General features: G+C 57.9%; 6 protein-coding genes across 6 annotated transcripts; 3 read left to right on the plus strand and 3 right to left on the minus strand.

Annotated features, from left to right (window-relative positions):
- Positions 1–107: 107 nt before the first annotated feature.
- Positions 108–1,368, plus strand: GGTG_04290 (hypothetical protein). The gene is made up of 2 exons (XM_009222085.1): positions 108–653; positions 727–1,368. Exons 1-2 carry the CDS (start codon positions 563–565, stop codon positions 1,038–1,040), a joined length of 405 nt encoding a protein of 134 aa, XP_009220349.1. The 5' UTR covers positions 108–562; the 3' UTR covers positions 1,041–1,368.
- A 652-nt stretch (positions 1,369–2,020) lies between these two features.
- Positions 2,021–3,691, minus strand: GGTG_04291 (hypothetical protein; the record flags this gene model as incomplete). Its single annotated transcript, XM_009222086.1, has 4 exons — positions 3,512–3,691; positions 3,109–3,408; positions 2,795–3,037; positions 2,021–2,712 (listed from the first exon to the last, which is right to left on the minus strand). Exons 1-4 carry the CDS (start codon positions 3,549–3,551, stop codon positions 2,021–2,023), a joined length of 1,275 nt encoding a protein of 424 aa, XP_009220350.1. The 5' UTR covers positions 3,552–3,691.
- Positions 3,692–3,923: 232 nt separating this feature from the next.
- On the plus strand, positions 3,924–5,016 carry GGTG_04292 (hypothetical protein; the record flags this gene model as incomplete). Its single annotated transcript, XM_009222087.1, has 3 exons — positions 3,924–4,016; positions 4,550–4,727; positions 4,808–5,016. The coding sequence occupies 3 exons, from the start codon at positions 3,924–3,926 to the stop codon at positions 5,014–5,016; spliced, it is 480 nt and encodes a 159-aa protein (XP_009220351.1).
- Positions 4,823–7,481, minus strand: GGTG_04293 (hypothetical protein). The gene is made up of 6 exons (XM_009222088.1): positions 6,905–7,481; positions 5,964–6,824; positions 5,684–5,900; positions 5,530–5,604; positions 5,340–5,474; positions 4,823–5,268 (listed from the first exon to the last, which is right to left on the minus strand). Exons 1-6 carry the CDS (start codon positions 7,292–7,294, stop codon positions 5,135–5,137), a joined length of 1,812 nt encoding a protein of 603 aa, XP_009220352.1. The 5' UTR covers positions 7,295–7,481; the 3' UTR covers positions 4,823–5,134.
- Positions 7,482–7,709: 228 nt separating this feature from the next.
- On the plus strand, positions 7,710–11,025 carry GGTG_04294 (hypothetical protein). The gene is made up of 7 exons (XM_009222089.1): positions 7,710–7,960; positions 8,051–8,854; positions 8,939–9,127; positions 9,198–9,707; positions 9,785–10,150; positions 10,245–10,458; positions 10,580–11,025. Exons 1-7 carry the CDS (start codon positions 7,955–7,957, stop codon positions 10,681–10,683), a joined length of 2,193 nt encoding a protein of 730 aa, XP_009220353.1. The 5' UTR covers positions 7,710–7,954; the 3' UTR covers positions 10,684–11,025.
- A 506-nt stretch (positions 11,026–11,531) lies between these two features.
- On the minus strand, positions 11,532–12,025 carry GGTG_04295 (hypothetical protein; the record flags this gene model as incomplete). Its single annotated transcript, XM_009222090.1, has 2 exons — positions 11,532–11,752; positions 11,992–12,025. The coding sequence occupies 2 exons, from the start codon at positions 12,023–12,025 to the stop codon at positions 11,532–11,534; spliced, it is 255 nt and encodes an 84-aa protein (XP_009220354.1).
- Between the last annotated feature and the right edge of the window lie 4,442 nt (positions 12,026–16,467).

Raw genomic sequence — 16,467 nt, forward strand, 5'->3', positions numbered from 1 at the left:
TCCTACTTTCTTCACCCGTCCTCTGTTCCTGAAGCCGTCCTGCTCGTCCATTAGGGTTTATCCCAACTGGCATCTCCCGCGGTCTTCTTTCGGGCCTTGCCGCCGGCGCCTCTCCAGGCTAGGTCTCACCGCCAGAATTGTGCTGTAATGTTACTGATGCGTGGCCTTGCCGCCTCTTCCGGCGTCTCGTGGATCTAGTGCTTGGATATGTGGACGCACGCCACTCGCTGGGGGTTGTGAATGCAACCGCATCTTGGATATTTGCTGTAGGGCCGACAAATCTTCGGTCACGGGTCCCTGAGGCTGCGGATACTCAACCAATGCCAGACATAGCCGTGCCGGAACCTGCTCTAATTCCACATAGAGCATTGTGAGATGGCATGTTATGATCAGCTGGGCCGCGAGGTCAGCGTATTTGTTGGCATCTTGTCTGCGTATATAACTTTCAGAGACTCGCTCATACTGTCAAAGTCCTTCTTTTCTTTTTCTTCTCATCCCCCCGTCACGAATTCATCCACTTCACATAATCCGTCTCGCCAGATAACTCCAACAAGTCAACAACATGCATTCCGTCTCTTTTCCCAACGACCCTGACTGCCTCGGCCTCACCGAGCCCGTCGAGAAGCCTTACACGAGCCTTGTCGAATGCAATGGTACGCTCAGACTATATTATGGCGAGCATGCATTGCGGACGTGCAACGTAACACTAACCACCTACACCTATAGGCACATTCGACGCCCCGTACTCACATGCTTGCGAGAACCCGCCCTCCCAGGACGCGCCACATGTCTCTGACAGCGGGGCCAAGGGCCAATGGCCGACGTGCGAGCCACCGCGGGCGTCGCCGCCACCGGATACCCGCAGCAGCGGTATGCAGGTCTCGGTTCCTGACCTGTCAGCCGTGCAGGTCGAGGACGCCACGGAGACCTTCGCCATGCGTAAAAATGGTGTGGATGAAGTGGCACTTCTTCACATCGGGGCGTGGGTCAGCGAGCAGAGCCTCCACAAGGCCCCCAAGTCCCACAAGAAGCGGTTTTGAGTGAGCCCGAAGGGCCAGGACCAGCACCAGAGACGGGTATCTCATTGTTGGGATAGTTTCTCTTCAATGTACAAAGAGTAAGGACCAGCAAGGCTACACCAGCAGCTGTGTGTATTTAAAGCGGCATGTACACTATGGGTTTGTTACCCGACGCCGCTACTCTCCATTGATTGAGTTTTTTCATAATCTGGTCTAAGCCAAGACAGGACTGTCTGGCAGCTCGGGAAGGATTTAGGGTGAAGAGGAAGGGAGATATGGCTAGTTAGTAGATAAAACCCACTTTTTGTGTGAAATGCCAGAGCACATGAGAAATGAGAAATTTTGCAAGGAAGGTTTTAATATTTTTGCTGCTAAATTGCAGTATACGTGAAGGAGAGGCGCATGCAGTACATTAACCACTTGAGTTATTTGCGGAGTTTGTAGTGAATTGTCAAACTAGGGAAACTCTCGGGTTTGCATCATGAAAACTTATCGAGCACTTGTCCGCCTGCACAGGAGCGGGGAAAGCTCCAACTCCGAGCTGAAACTTGAAGAGAGTTCCTAACTAGCGGAAGGGCATTAATACCGGCCCAATCTCTTAATGTCACCCCACTCCTTTTGCTACACAGTGCGGGGCTCATACGATAATACATGTGTGAATTGAACATCACTCCAACTACAAACTTTTTTGTGGGAAAAAAGCGTTCAGGCAAAAGGTTTTAATAAAGCGAATGATAAGCAAGCAGAAGTTAAATGGGTTTCCAAAATAGCTTTACAAAAACAAAACTATTCGTAAACAATTAAAAAAAAGATGGGTTAAAAGTGTAAGAGCAAAGTGTAAGCGAGAAGAAACAAGCAGGCGAGGTTAAGAGAATGTAGTGAAAAGGGGAGCGAAAGAAAAACAATCTAGCAGAAAACAGAAACTAATTGCAACGACAACATGCTCCCGATATCGACCCGAAACCCAATCGAAGGGCCACAGACAGCAACCCTACAGCCAGCTAGTCGCAAGAGCCGGCTTGGCGGAGCATCCTACCGTCGGCCTTGGGCGGGACGACGTCCCAGCGACGCTCGCGCTCGTCGTCGTCGTCAAAGATGCGGGCCCAGGCCAGGTCCAGCTCGGCGGGCAGGGCCCAGCACCTGTCCGGGTTGTTGATCCAGAGCCGGACGAGGTGGCGGCCGGCGTCGCGGCCGGCGTCGGCGTAGGCCTCGCGGCGGTGAAGGACCGCCATGTTGTTGATGAAGCGCAGGTCCCCGCGCGCCATGCTAGGGCGGACCTCGCAGCGGCGGGCCGCCAGGTGCAGCGCGTCGAGCGCCTCGGCCTGGGCCTCGGTCAGGCCCGGGATCCCCGCGGTGCGTGGCTCGGACGGCGGGCGGCCGCACAGCAGGCGGCGCGAGAAGGACGTGACGAGCCGGCCGTCCCGGTGGTACATGACGGCGCGCCGGTAGAAGGCGGGCGTGCGGCCGAAGGTGTCAAAGGGCCAGTCGGGCCGGGTGAGGACGTGGATCAGGTCGGGTCGCGTGGCCGCCAGCTCGTTGTAGACGGTCCAGGCCGACGCCAGCACGCCCCAGCCCCCCTCGGCCGCGACGTTCATGGTGACGAGGCAGAGGCAGTCGGTGACGGTGTCGGTGTGGAAGGGCTGGTCGGCGGTGAACTGGGCGTCGCGCTCGTCGCCGCTCAGGATGACGTGCACTATTTTTTTTATCGAGGGTTGTTAGTCTTTGATCTGGCATACGACTGGCTATGCCGTGTAGTTACAACCCGGAGTACTCACTCAGCATGGACCCTCCCTGGTCCTGGCGCCCCAGGCGGCCGCCGATGTAGCTCGAGATGCCCAGGTAGATGGTGTTAAAGTCGTCCACCCCGAGCGCGTCGGGGTCGAGGCCTCGGACGATGGCAAAGCCTCGGCCGTCGTACACATCGTCGCAGACCGAGCGCAGCTTCTCCTGAAGGGTCGGCAGGGGGAACATGTCGCGCGTGACTTGGTGGCCCTCGAGGCCTTGCTGCTCGGCTTGCTCTGGACGAGGGGCGTTAGCACGACACAATTGTTAGACCAATAGTGAGCGCGAATGCACGTGTGGGACGTACTCTTGAAGTGCTCCAAGGCACGCGCGATCTCGGCCTTGTCGTCGTCGTCGAGGTTGTAGACGAACTGAGACTCGTCGGCAAGGTCTTCCTTGGTCCACACCAGAGGGCCCTCCAGCTTGGCAGGGAGGCCCTCGGGGACGGCCTTAGGCAGGTCATCCCGCTTGAGTGAGGCTGCGGTTCGGCGGCGGTAGGCCTCCTCGTCGAACACATATGCGAAGTCGGCGTAGTTCGCCTCGGTAGCATTACGCTCCAGCTTGAGGCCGTCGATGAAGAACCGAGCGCGGAGGCCCTGGGTATAGTCTATCCGCGGTAGCAGGAGAGTCAGCTCGACGAAGCTCGGTCGGCGTGGACAACAAGTAGCCAGTCGCCTCTACGACGAGGCGACAAAGAAAGCTTTACATACAGTCCTGGACTTGCCCGGCAGGAGCGAGGCTTGCGGCCATGTTGAAGGCTTGGTGCGTCAAGTTAGAGGGAAAAAGAGCTGTTTGAGTACGGTGGGCTAGGATCAAGGGCTGGCAGTCTTGGTGCGAGATGATCAAATTGTCGCTGGAGAGAAAGGTCTTTGCGATTCCCAGTCACTCCGGCTCATAGGAGCCTTTATATACGTCAAGATATGTGGCCATCGATCTTTCGAACTAGGCCGGCCGCCCCGACAACATCGCCCTCTGCCCTCTCTGTCCTCGCCCTGGTTACGCCCCCAGCCAGCGTCGGCGTACTTGATAGAGATACACGCGCCAGGTGTTCTCGAAGTATGCCAGGCGCTGTCGTCTGGACCAGACATACGAGTACCTCACACTCGTCTAGCGAAGGCCAACATGCCTCTTTGCCCGCCGCGAGATGTCGACGGCCCCAGATCGACACCGCTCCCACCGGGCGGCGGGCAGACTCTCGATACTTGGCGCGTTGCGGTGAGTACAGCCTCCTTTGTTACACCTCTGACCGATCAAGGACACGTATGGGCCACACAACAACCGCAGCGTCTAAACGACCATCGAGCATCCAAAGATTCGCGCTAAGGCTCGTGCAACGTACCGGGGCGGGATAGGGTGACCGAAATAGATAACCCTCCCGACAACCGTGACTCGTCGTGAGGATCTTTTGGGTAGCTATTAACTGGGATGTGGGTTCAAGTGTTGCTGGCAGTCCAAGGCGATTCGATACTGGAGGGAGAACCGATCTGTTGCATAACGGCTGCCCATCATTGGGCAGCCCCTGAGAGGGTGGTATGTCTCCCCTTGGGGTAGACCGTTGGCCAAGTTGACTCGAAGGTCGTGGCCATGCTCGACTTGCTTTCGGACGTGGCTGCGTGATGCAAGGCTGAATGTACATTTGGGAATCCTCACGGATACCTGCATACAGGGCGTGACGAAGCACACGTCAAAAGAGTCGCGTTTCCAGCGGCCGGTGAGGAGACTCTCACCGCGCCGAGCCAAGTGCACAGACGGGTGGTGATGCCCAGCCCCCAGAGTTTGGGGGCAAAGACGCTGTTAAGGATGCCCGGCCGACTTTGCCGGCCACACACACCTACGCCCAATGTCGCAAGACTATCCACAGTACCGGAACACGCTTCGGCACCGACACAGAATACAACAGCGGGCCGAAGGGGGGCCCGAGGCGCTGTAAGAGGCCTTCTAGAAGCCTGCTCTTTTGGCCGCCCTAGTACTTGGGTCTTGGCCAACTGGACTGTGGCCATGGTCAGTCAGTCAGGTCGGGGCGGGCAACGACGAGGCAGACGCGCACAACCGCTGGAGGGGATTGCCGCCGGCATCGTCATGGGCTCTGGTCGTTAAGGGCGCCACAGGAAGCACATCTGTGCAAAACAAGCCGGGCGATGCGCATTGTGCCGATCACTTGAAGTTTATGAAGATTCCATGGCTGTGGATCGCGCAATCAACACGCATAACGTAATGACCCACCGAGCAAAAACGGCGACTCCCACGGCCCCAAAACCGTAACGGGATTAGACCAACACTCCAGCGATAACACCATCCGACTGAAGGCCCCTACAACAACACCGTCAAATCAACTAATTGCGCCTTCTTTTGTACTTTTCCAGGGCGTCCATTACGACCTGTGCCAGTGACAACAGCCGCTCTTCGTCCAGGTGCGGCCCAAAGAGCTGGATGCTCGCTGGCGCGCCGTCGTAAACATCGGGGTCGTCTTTGAGGCAATTTAGCTCGGCACTCTACGCAGAAGACGCCCCACGACCAGCCCAGTGGTGAAGAACTTACAAGCCTTCATGTTAATCCTATCCGCGTGGGTTAGCGGCTCAAAGTCAGGGGCTACAGTGTCCACGTCCTTGTCTGCAAAAGTGACTGGGATAACGACCGTCGGGTAATCGAGCACGTTCAGGGCACTCGAATATGCTGTTCCTGCGGTCAGGTCTTGTTGTCGCCACCTCACCTACAAGACAGAACTTACGGGAATGGTAAAACTTGCCCGGCAAGACCGCAGCGTACGGGGAAACGGGCGACAAGACTGCGCCCACCGGGAGACCTGCCCGGCCTTGTCAGTACCTATCTGGGCGGAGCAGGATAACGTGCCGCGATGTGATTGGGTTCTGTTTGGATCTCACCGTTGTCGGTTCTTTGAGCAGAGGAGCGCCAGTAGTCGTTCCACTTTGAACGGTACATCTTCATCCGGTCCACGAGCTGCTCATGTTCCCGCAGCGTTATAGATGGCAGCGGCTTCCCTCCAGGAAAAACGCGTCTAATCTCTGGTACTATGGGCTCCCCAGACAGCATGATGGCTTCGTACGCGTCCGGACAGCCGTCACCACGAGCAATCGGCCCCTATGTTGACAGGCCATTAGTAAAACAGAGGCTTTTGCCAATATCAATATTGGATAGCCTTACGTGGATCGCGATGCTCTCGTTGTACGATGGTGGCTGCCAATCGACAATCCCATAGCCTTCGAGCTCGAGCGCCCTTCTGGCAATATCCATCGCACGCAAAATTGGAGGATGAGGGGTGACGATGCCATCGTGGGCAAAAAACCCAAACGACGGCTTCTCGGCCGCCTTCCCAGGGACATACTCGTTCGCCTCTCTGTAGGGAATGGGTAAGCAGTACGGGTCGTTTAGCCATGGCTCAGTATTGAGAAGCGTTCGGAAGACCAGACGCAGGGTTTGAACCGAGTGCGCCATGATTCCCGTAACGACAGGCATAGCCTGCTGACCCGGGGAGATGCCTGCGATGTCTTTGGAGGAAATCCGGCCGGCGGATGGTTTGAGACTAAAGACACCCTGAAATGATGCTGGCATGGATACGGATCCTCCAGAGTCAGTTCCGATGCCAAACGCGCTGCCTCGGAGAGCCTGCATAGCTCCCTCGCCTCCGGAAGAGCCGCCGGTGGACAGGCGTTGGTTGTGCGGGTTTCTCGCATATCCAAGGATGTTGTTGTTCGTCTCTGGGGCCCAGCTGCTCGTCACAAGGGTCGTTTTACCGATCGGAACAGCGCCCAGGCTCTTCAGCTCGCGGACGAGCTCGCTCTCAAAGTGCTTCTCCTTGCCGGTCCCCCTTTTGCCCTCGAACGTGCCGATCCAGCCAACGTAGGCGGCAGATGTCTCGAGGCCCTTGATGTGGAACTGATCCTTTAGCGTCACCGGGACGCCGTGGAGGGGCCCGACAAGCCTCCCATGCTCTCTGAAGTGCTTGTCCAGCTCCTCGGCCCGCTCAATGGCGAGGTCGAAGCCGATCTCGAGAAGCAAGTTGCTCTGGCGAAAGCAGCAGGCTCGAGTCAGTACCGCACAGGCGTTCGTTCCCGAAATAACTCCCAGGAGCTGGCCGCTCTTACAAGCTGATGCGCAATCCCTGCGCGCTTGCAGAATGCCGTCACCACTTGGACCGCGGTCAGAGCCCCGTTGCCCATCTTCTCGACGAGGGCCGCGACGTCCATGGCGGTGATGCGGAGCGTCTCCTCGTCCAGCAGCGCCTCTATGAACTCGCCGGCGATCCTCTGCCGAGACCTAGCCCGGTCCACCACGGCCTTCTCCAGCCGCCACTCCCTCGGTATCTTGGCCCTGTCCGCGTCGAGCTTCCGTGCCACGACGGCGCGCCACGGAAGCTGATGGGGGCCGCCGCAGCCTGGGCTGAGCACGTCGTAAACATGTCTGAGGCGGACCAGCCAGATGACCGCAACGAGAAACGTTGAGAGAATCGGGGCCAGCGACGTGGCCAGCATCATGCAGGGCGGTGTCCGAGATGGTGAATCGTTGGCATGTGGTGTTTTATTGGCCTAGTGCGGTTTCTACGGGCGGGTGCTGTAGCCGATTGTCCACCGGGATTTTCCTGGAAGTACTCTTCTCATAGCAGGGGGTTGATATCGTCCAGGATGGGCCTCATGTCCTACATATAATATTACAAATGCTCTGGTATTAGAGTCTATACAGAGGTACGCCTACTTTTACCTACCTCCTACACTTTAGGGAAAACGGTTGAGATGGAAGTTTCAGGGCTGCATTATCGGGGACCAACATCCCTCTGATGTTGGGGGCCGGGCGTTGGTGGCTGGTTATCAAAAGTACCTGACCAATCAGCGATTCGTATAATACCACAGCCGATGAGCCCGCCCGCAGCCTGACGAACCCGGTGAGGTCAGGCTACCACCCAATCTTTTCTCACGCGCGGCTCGCTCGGGCAGGTAGCGTGATAACAGCCATGCATCGGAACCAACCTAAAGTGCCCTTGGCGTCGGCTGTCCATTTACATTGACGCCCGCCCTGGAGCACAACCGAACCGATGAATAACTCTAGGATATCTTTTATCCTATCTACCCCGCCTCCCTGCCTTCATCGGTTGCAAGGTTTCACTCCGGGGTAGAGAAGACCCATTCTCAACGCTAACCATGCCAGTAAGTGCACGTCCATCTCGGCAAACTCGAGATATCTCTGCTATATCGGCTCGGCTATCTAGATAGTTTTGTTAATTCGCTCGTCACAAGATCCCGGCAGATCTCCGCAATCCTTCGCAGGTTCCATATTGCCCAGCTGCGGACGGCATGCCCCAGCGGGGCAGGCCAGCGAGTGGCAGCACAGACGGCAACCTAACCTACGCTGCAGGCACTATCGACATGTCGCTCTTCATAGACATACACATGGACATTTTAGCCTTCTCTGCACCGCAAGATCCAGCTGGCTGGGTGTCCTCGATCGAGCCCGATGCCGGCGACCATGACTGGACGCTTATCAACAACACAACAGACATCACTAACCACTCGAGCTGGCCGCCCGAGTATGTCTCGCCCGATTTCGGCACGTTTCGGGACGATGGACTCCTGGACATGACAAGCTCTTGTCCCACCTCAGAATATCTTCCTGATGGCTATGACCCCCTGTCCGGGTCATCTACCAGCGCGTCGGCCGACTTGGCGAGGCCAATCATCGGCCATCATTCTACCGGCTCGTGGAGCCTCGAGCCTCAAAGGGCAAGTCGAGCCGAGAGCGCGTCACTTCGGTTTCCCGCTTTCCCTGACCCTGCTAGTGTAGGTTTCCTACCCACAGCAGGCGACCGACCGCATTCCCCGAGCGGGCGTCTGCCTCGCGCTGTTACTCCAGCCCTGCCAAGTTCGGGGTCTTCGAATGCAGTTCCAACGCCAACGACAGGTTCCAGCCCGGCTTTGTCCACAGGTGCACCTCGCCCGGATACAGAGCTGAATGGCTCCAGAGCCGCGTGGGATGCCGGTGACCTGTCCAGTCGCCTGACCGCGCAGAAAGGGCCATGCAGCAAGGAATGGACCGTTCCGAAGGTAACCGACATAGGACTTTGCGTAGGGCTGTAGTGCTTGTAATACCGCCCTGTAGGGCTTTGCTGATGCTTATCGTGACAATAGAAAACGAGGCGGAGAGCCCCGTCTTCCAAGTCTAGTGGAAAACGCGAGCGGGAAGTAGAGGTAGATGAAGAGATCACAGCCTCCCGTCCTCGCAAGCGCGGGAAGTTCAAAACCGAACACGACAGGGCGATGACGGCCCTCACCCGCAAGAACAGAGGCTGCATCCGGTGCCGAATGCTGCGAGACAAGGCAAGCCAGCCAGTGCACTATGCACCGCGCATTCGCCGAAGAGTAAACTGACACCAAGTCGCGACGACAGTGTGAGCCAGACCCGCAGGACCCCCAAGGGGTCTGCATCCGCTGCATGAGGCTTCAGCTCGCCAACAAGCCCGTCATGTGCAAGCTGCCGTGCCTGCGCTGGATCATCACGGACTCGTCGCTCTACCGGGAGCAGGACAGGCCCTACCAGATGTTCTCGCGGAGGTGGCAGAGCATGGACCTGGTGGACATGGACACTTGGGCCTCCCCGCAGACCAGGACGATATCCGTTTCCCAGATATTTCTAGAGGCGCCGTACGAGGTCGAGGTGCGCGAGTTCGTGCCGGTGGAGGGGGACATGCTGGAGGAGATGTGGACCAGCGGCGACGCGGTCGTCAAGCGGCACGCCATCCCGCGGTACGCCATCTGCGACATTAAAAGGACGGCGACGGTGCTGGAGGCCTTTATCGACAAGAGCATCGGGGTCTACATCAACGGCGCCATCTTCAACTTGGACACCCTCCTCTGGTCCACCTACATTTTTGCCTTTGGCCACATTGAGAAAGCAAAGGTCCGTCGTGTGTTGCTCCGCGAGCTCTTTTACTGTCTGCCAACATAGTAGTCGCTGACCCGCAGCCTGCCCGCCAGACCCAAAAGGAGAAGGACCTCCTCCGCAACGTCTTCCGCCTCTGGGTCGGCTGCCTCAAGACCAGCCACCCGGAGCACATCTGCGGCGACGACAGGCTCGGGGCGGAGAGGGTGGACGACCCGGGCAGCGTCTTCCACGGGGCGGTGCCGATGCCCGTCATCATGATCGCGCAGATGGAGTGCATCATGTACACGAGGGTGCTCCGGCCCATGACGCGGGCGGTGCTGCGCGCGCTCAACGAGCTCGTGCAGGAGAACAGGCCGGCCAACTGGCTGACCGTCTACCTGGCCATGTTCATCCTGTTCCACTGCTGCTCCGTTGTCACGCGGCGCGACTGGGAGTTCGCCCGGCAGTGTAGCCTGAGGGTAGGTTTTCCGGGAAGGGGTGTGGCAATGTTTTGATGTTGAGGTCTCCTTCGCCGATGGCCGTCGGGCTAATATACGATTTTCCCCGCCGCAGGATGAGTTCGCGAACCCGGAAAGTATCAAGAAGCACCAGTGTGGCATGCAGGTCATGCTGGCCCATTTCCATTACCTTAACAAGGGGGTCATGCCTTTTTCCCTGACCTTGGATTCCAAGGGCCTTGAACAGCTGTCCAAGGTAGCGGAGCTCGACGCGGACGAGGTGAGTTTCATCAGCAAGACAGCCAATCTTGTCCAGGACCCAACTAGACGTGAGTAAAACAATACCCATACCCCCCTATTCTAAACCAGTCGTGAGACTTGTTCCATGTCTGCAGGCGGTTTGCTACTTGGGCAAATCACGCGTCGGCAAATCACTAACACCCAGCCAAGGCGCTGAGATGTCGGCTGTCTTAAAGGCCAACAACTTCCGCCACGACCTCTACTGGGTGTCACAGCTCTACGAGCAGGACTGGAAGCCGGGGTCCACTGCATGAAAGCGGGCGGCATTCGCCCGTGTCGAGCGCGCAGCTTTGTTGTCCAAAGTGTTTTGGCGTGGACACGACGAGCTGTTGTGGATGCACGTGGACGACGCTGTATGGACTACTGGCTGTCCACGCGCTGGTATCGATTGCTTGTAGCGTGCCTTTAATTATGAGATGGAGCGGAGCGGGAAGACTTCCGGACGGTTTGTTTAGACACACGGACACGTACCAGTCCAACGGATCATTCTGGTGTAGTCTGGCGTGGTGATGCAAGTATGGCGAGAAAAAAAAAAGGGTTTAGTTGTAGATAGGTTAAAATAATGAATGTATGGATTTTGCTACACGAGCAATCAATTGCCTGGCAAGGCGAACTCGACCTGGTGATAACTCTCATCTCCTCATCTCCTCATCTCCTCATCCTTCTATAGACCTCTCCTATTCCTACCATCCTCTTTTCCATCGCTCCAAATGGCACACATCTCGCCTTTCTAGTCTCCCGCTTTCGCTATATTCGGGCCGCGTCTGGAAATCCACGAGGCATGTCTGTTTACCGAGTGGGGCAGCGGCGCCCTCCAACCATTGGCTGGGCTGGCCGAACAGGCAAACCCAGGACAACCAGCCGCGGCAGGGGTCGGCCACAACGCCGAGGCTTGTCCAAGCCCGGTCTTTCTCGTGGGATTCCGAGGCGGACTAGGCATCGGCCAACGGGAGGGTCACACCACAGCAAAAAAAAAAGAAAAAAAACCGACATGCACAAATGGGGGGTGTGAGCCTGCCATCCATGTTGCGTGCGCCGAGACCCCGGGTGGCGACATCATTCGTCCAGACGCTCTGGGCTTCACCGTCTCCATCAGAAACCCTCACACTCCCTCCTCCCCGCCAGGGACTGCGAGGGAGACCCGAAGCGGCGGGCTGGCCAGGAACGGAGCCGAACGCAAAGGGTATGTTGGGCTTGAAATTCCTACCCGGTCCGCGAGTCTGCTCTTCCCGGTGCTCCACCTCTCGACAGGAGAGAGCTTCTTTTGCTTCTCAATCCTGCCGGCAAGAGTAAAAACGGGTGGTGGTGCTGCACTGCGCTGCGCTGTCGCTGTCAGGTGATGCGCGAGAGCGGACCTCGAGCCGCCACAACGCAGCTTCTCCCCCCCACACATCAATGGCCAGTGCGGTGAAGCCCGGATGGTCATGTACCTCTGCTCGACGTGGTACCTAGGGCCATGGCTGTTCGGAAAAACTAGCGGGTACCCTCAGGAAAGCGGGAAGTGGCTCGCAGGGAAGAAAGATACCTTGTACAGTCATACGGCACTCGGGGATGCAACTAACGAAGGTTGAGAGCTCCAATGAAGATTGAAAGCATGGACCCCCTGCCCTGTGGTTCAAGTTCCAATTGCTGCGACGACAGAGACACACGCCCCCCCTCAACCTAACCGCAGGATTGCATGCCCACCGGGACCCAATCGTGGGGCTTCCCATCCCTGCCTGCACCGCCAAGCCGTCTGAGCATGGTCGGAAAACGAGCGGTGAGGGGCTTCCATGGGGGCTGTGTGCACACTATTGGCTCTCCAATCCCAGGTCTTCACAGGGGGGAGGGAGGCAAAGACGAAAGTGGGGACATCAACCACTCGATGCATGCTTACAGTGCGGGGTGGGGACCCGGACAAGGCACAGCCAAAATTGAACAAGGCAGGGCCGGCCCAGCCCCTGCAGTGGTTTGGGCCACCGCCTGCCGTGCGGTCGTGCGTGCGTGCGTGCGCGCCTGCTCCCTCTTTGTTCTTGGGGAAGAGCGCGCTACTTTCGCAGGGATTGTTGGTGATGGTGGTGCCTGGGCAAGCTGGCGAGTGTCACGAGGAGCGCCATCTGGAACGTTATTGGGAGTCTCTTGGGGGGATTTCCCCCCTCCCCACACCTCTTTGCGACAAAGGAGGCAGTCCTTTCCTGGGGGAGCATGGTGCACGCGAGCGAAGAAACCGCTTCTTTTTTGGCTTGGGGGCTGTTTGTTTCGCCAGATTGCCGAATGAGCGAGTTGTGGTGGCGGCGACTTTTGGCCTTGGGCAGAGAGAGAGGCTCCATGGTGTTGTTCGCTTCGCTTTCTTCTTGCCGAGGCGAAGCCTAACATAGTACCAACGAGCAGGGTAGAGAGGGAGCAGCACCCAGCAAAGCGGCGGAGAACATGCAGCGTCACGACTCGTAGGCGGCCCTGCCGTGATCGCCCCTTCACGGCATTGATGCTCAAGGTGGTTTTCTCCGCGGTTGGGCCCGGGCACAGGAGAGAGAGTGAGTGAGAGAGGGAGTCTCGGGACCCATCATCGCCAGAAATACGTGCCGTGGAGTGGTAATAGCCCACCGCAAGCATGTTTAAGCGGTGTTTCCCACAGGCTCTTCCCAAACTCGCCTCGACTTCGCCTTGCCCGTTCCCGAGGGAGAGCCCTGCGTCCCGTGTGGATGCTGCTTTGCTTCATGCATTCATGTTGTTTCGGGGACCTGGGGCATATTCTTGATCTGCCTTCTGGAGCGAAGGAGCGACCACGACACAAGCGTCCTACGGTATTGTCCTAGTTTGTGCCAGCGAGTGGCTGGCGCACATGGATGCTAGTGCATGTATAGACTTGTACAACTCAGCTTCCATTGTTTGAAATAAGGGGCGGCGCAAGTGGCGGGCGCCATCTGCGGGGTCGCTATCGAAAAAAAGAAGAAGGAGACCGGATCGGCGTGGCGCCAAAGAACCTGGCAAGGAAGAGAGAGAAAATGGCATCCATCCATGTTCGGACGCCCGTCGCAGCATCCAGGAACAACCGGCTGGGCGGCCCTCCGGCGGTCGTTGGTCGTGGGCCGGCCGGGTCGCGACGTGGTATCCGTAGTAAGGCGATCTAAAATAGGTCGTAGGCGCCAATCAGCGAGCCATCCGCTTCTCCCCTTACCATAGCAGCAGTCCAGAACCCGCGCGTAGCAACACAACAAGAACGAAGTGCGAGAAAGTGTGATAGAAAAATAAAAGAAACCCAGTAAAGCCGGCCGTTCTGAGCGGCCAGCCAAGCTTTTTCACGACTACAACTCGACAACCACCAAGACCGCAGCTACTACTGTCGACTTTACTCGGCGGGGGAACCGACCTCGTCGGCTAGTAGGGAAGCTCGGAGCTACGCTAAAAAGAAGCGCCCAAGCAGGTCGCAACCCTGCCCGGCGTAGTCAATGTCCCTGTCGCACCGCTCCAGCCCAGGGCTGGCTTGTCGTCGTTGGTGTGTGTGGGGAGGACGGTGGGAGACGGCCATTGGAGCCAGCCAGCCAACCCCCATTCCCTCCTCGCCTTTGTCGTGTCCCGCCTCGCCCGCCCGTCACCCCTCTGCCCCCCGTCGTCCGTTCCCAGCCAACGAGCCCATCCGTCATCCCTCCCTCTCTCTCTCTCCGTCCCTTCATGTCGTTCGGGCAGGGACCCCCGCCGTCGTCATCTAGGCATTGACCAGACCCCGTTCCCGCCACACGGGACTGTCCCCCTCAAATCAATATTCGATCGAGATGAAGGGATCTGCCTACAGGCGTGGAACGGGGCCCTCATGAGACCAAAGCGTTGTTGATGCATCTGATGAGGCCTTGCTAATTCTTCATTCTCCCTTGCTTGCCTTGTTCTTGCTAGCCAGCAGGACCCCACACCCCTGGCTACGGGAGTAGCCCGGCGAGATGGGGTTCGTTATCAGGAGAGGGAAACGGGGCACCACCCAACCACGCAGCCGACGGCAGTCAAGCCAGTCGGGCAGCTGCAGATTGCCCCCCCATGCCTGCAGATATTTTTGCCTCGCTCGCTCACAAGGTGGACTGTCCCCATCCCCCATCAGGCAGCCTGTGCGGCGGCGGCGCGCGCGGGTGAGCTCAACTCTGCCCACGCCGAACTCACACGCCGAACCCCCATTCCGCCGGTTGTTATTTGGGACGGCGATGTCCTGACGAATGAAAGCACGGCGCCGGGGTAGCACACAAATCCATGCGGCAGGAGAGGCGCGCACAGCATGTCAGCAGCCGGTTAAACACGAGTTGTGTGTGGCCGCCCTGTGTCTCTCGCAGTGGACTGGGCGGGTAGATAGTTTAGGTGGAATCTAGGCCTCCAGTCGAAGAAGTTCGCCTTGTGTAAGAAACCCTTTCCCTCGATCCCTTTGGTCAGCGGGAAGGGGAATGGCGCGCGCAGTAAGTCCAAAGGGGATGCAATCGCCATCGCCCTCCATGCAAAGCTACGGTGTGGTACCACACCACCCACCACCAACAAATGGGCCACTTCGGTCTCCCCATTGGGTGCGTATTGACAACACCAGGCGCGAGGCACAGAAGAGGCAAACATTCTGGGCGGCCGTTTGCCAATTGTGGCTTCAAAACCTAATAAAACGGCGAGACAGTTTGTTATTTCTCCACAAGCACAGTATCCCAATGAATTGCGGGGCCCCCTTTGTCGAGCTTTGCACATACACACACACACACACACACACAGACTGTGAGAGCGACATCTTCGGTCGACGTCGCATGCAGGACGGCGAAAGCAGGAAAAGGGCGGGCGGGCGATGCAAATCCCCTTTTCCTCCGCGTGCATGCTAGGGCCCTGCCGTGAGCAAGCGTGGCAGGGACTGGAATGAATCGGCTCCTCTCCAACGTCCAATCAGTGGCGAGATTTTCCGCATTCGATTCCAGCCCACCCCGTTGTCTCGCCTGTGGGACGAAAACCGACCGGGGGGTCCTTGTGTGCGCGCGTGTGTGTGTGTGTGACCCTCTTTCGCTCCGGTTTCTTTGGGGTGGGAGGGTGACACCGAGTGGCACGGGCTGGGAGGCGACGCCCGAGGGGGCATCATGGTTCTGTCGGCGGCGGGATCGACGGTCTTTTCCCATGTTGTTGACGTTGGGTGAGCCGGTGGGTTGATTGCGGAATGGAGGCTTTGTTTTGTATGTGCACTCTTTCGGGCTTGACTACCGACATACCACTTGTCTGCGCCTAGGTATGCAAGAGTGGTACGTTGACTGAGATTGATCCCCGGGCCGCTCTCGAGTCCATCATATCCAAACTCCGAATAAAAAAGTAGCCGCCACGCATCACACTTGTCCTCCCACCTTCTCGGCCGGTCGCCTGCCTGGCCTGACCCGCCCGGCCTCTGACCACTCTTCCGAACGTGCCAGCCAGCGGCAATCCGACAATAAAATTGGCCCGAGCGTTGCGCTGACTGGTGGTGGAGGTCACTTGGCTTCAACTGGTGCTTGTCGCAGGCCAGGGGGCAAACGACAGCGCCTACAGTTAGGCCGTCCTTAGCGCTGGCCTTGAAACCTCGCCCCGTCGAAAAAGAGGATGGGCACATGGGGGATCTGGCAGCAAGCTCCTTTGTTCGATCCGCCTCCCCACACCCCAACACTCTTGGGTGACAAGTGGACAACGGGCCTAGCGGTTTGCGTGAATGAAATTACTACACGAAGTAGGTACATGCTGATGCGGTGTTCGATATATGCGACCTGCAGGTCCCTCTGCATGGCTGGGCTGGTAAGTTAGGCAGCGTAAACAACACGCACGCCCCCTGGGGGAGCAATTCAAGGCCAGGGCCTCTTCCCTCACGGGAATCGTGGAATGCGATGTGGGAATGCTTCATGTGGATGTTCCAAGGGATCACTCGACAGCGCAGCAGGATCAACAAACCTGCGGCGTAGTCCATCTCTACACTGAATATTACCCATCACCCTACAGTAGCTCATCGGTTGGAGGCTGACGGGTCAAGGTTCATCAGCACCAACCTCTGGATCCAGGCCAGGGGCAGGAAGCTCAATCGCCAGAAGCTT

Source organism: Gaeumannomyces tritici, assembly GCF_000145635.1.
Source record: "Gaeumannomyces tritici R3-111a-1 unplaced genomic scaffold supercont2.2, whole genome shotgun sequence".
Lineage (NCBI taxonomy): Eukaryota > Fungi > Ascomycota > Sordariomycetes > Magnaporthales > Magnaporthaceae > Gaeumannomyces > Gaeumannomyces tritici.

What these genes read in the sequence shown, in the direction of transcription:
- GGTG_04290 (XM_009222085.1), top strand. Translation starts at nt 563, where the DNA reads ATGCATTCCGTCTCTTTTCCCAACGACCCTGACTGCCTCGGCCTCACC. An exon ending in GAGCCTTGTCGAATGCAATG is followed by an intron (nt 654 to 726) that starts GTACGCTCAGAC and finishes CTACACCTATAG; the next exon opens with GCACATTCGACGCCCCGTAC.
- GGTG_04293 (XM_009222088.1), bottom strand. Translation starts at nt 7,294, where the DNA reads ATGATGCTGGCCACGTCGCTGGCCCCGATTCTCTCAACGTTTCTCGTT. An exon ending in ACGAGAGCATCGCGATCCAC is followed by an intron (nt 5,901 to 5,963) that starts GTAAGGCTATCC and finishes CTGTCAACATAG; the next exon opens with GGGCCGATTGCTCGTGGTGA. An exon ending in TAGGATTAACATGAAGGCTT is followed by an intron (nt 5,269 to 5,339) that starts GTAAGTTCTTCA and finishes ATTGCCTCAAAG; the next exon opens with ACGACCCCGATGTTTACGAC.
- GGTG_04294 (XM_009222089.1), top strand. An exon ending in GCCGAATGCTGCGAGACAAG is followed by an intron (nt 9,128 to 9,197) that starts GCAAGCCAGCCA and finishes TCGCGACGACAG; the next exon opens with TGTGAGCCAGACCCGCAGGA. An exon ending in GCCACATTGAGAAAGCAAAG is followed by an intron (nt 9,708 to 9,784) that starts GTCCGTCGTGTG and finishes CCTGCCCGCCAG; the next exon opens with ACCCAAAAGGAGAAGGACCT.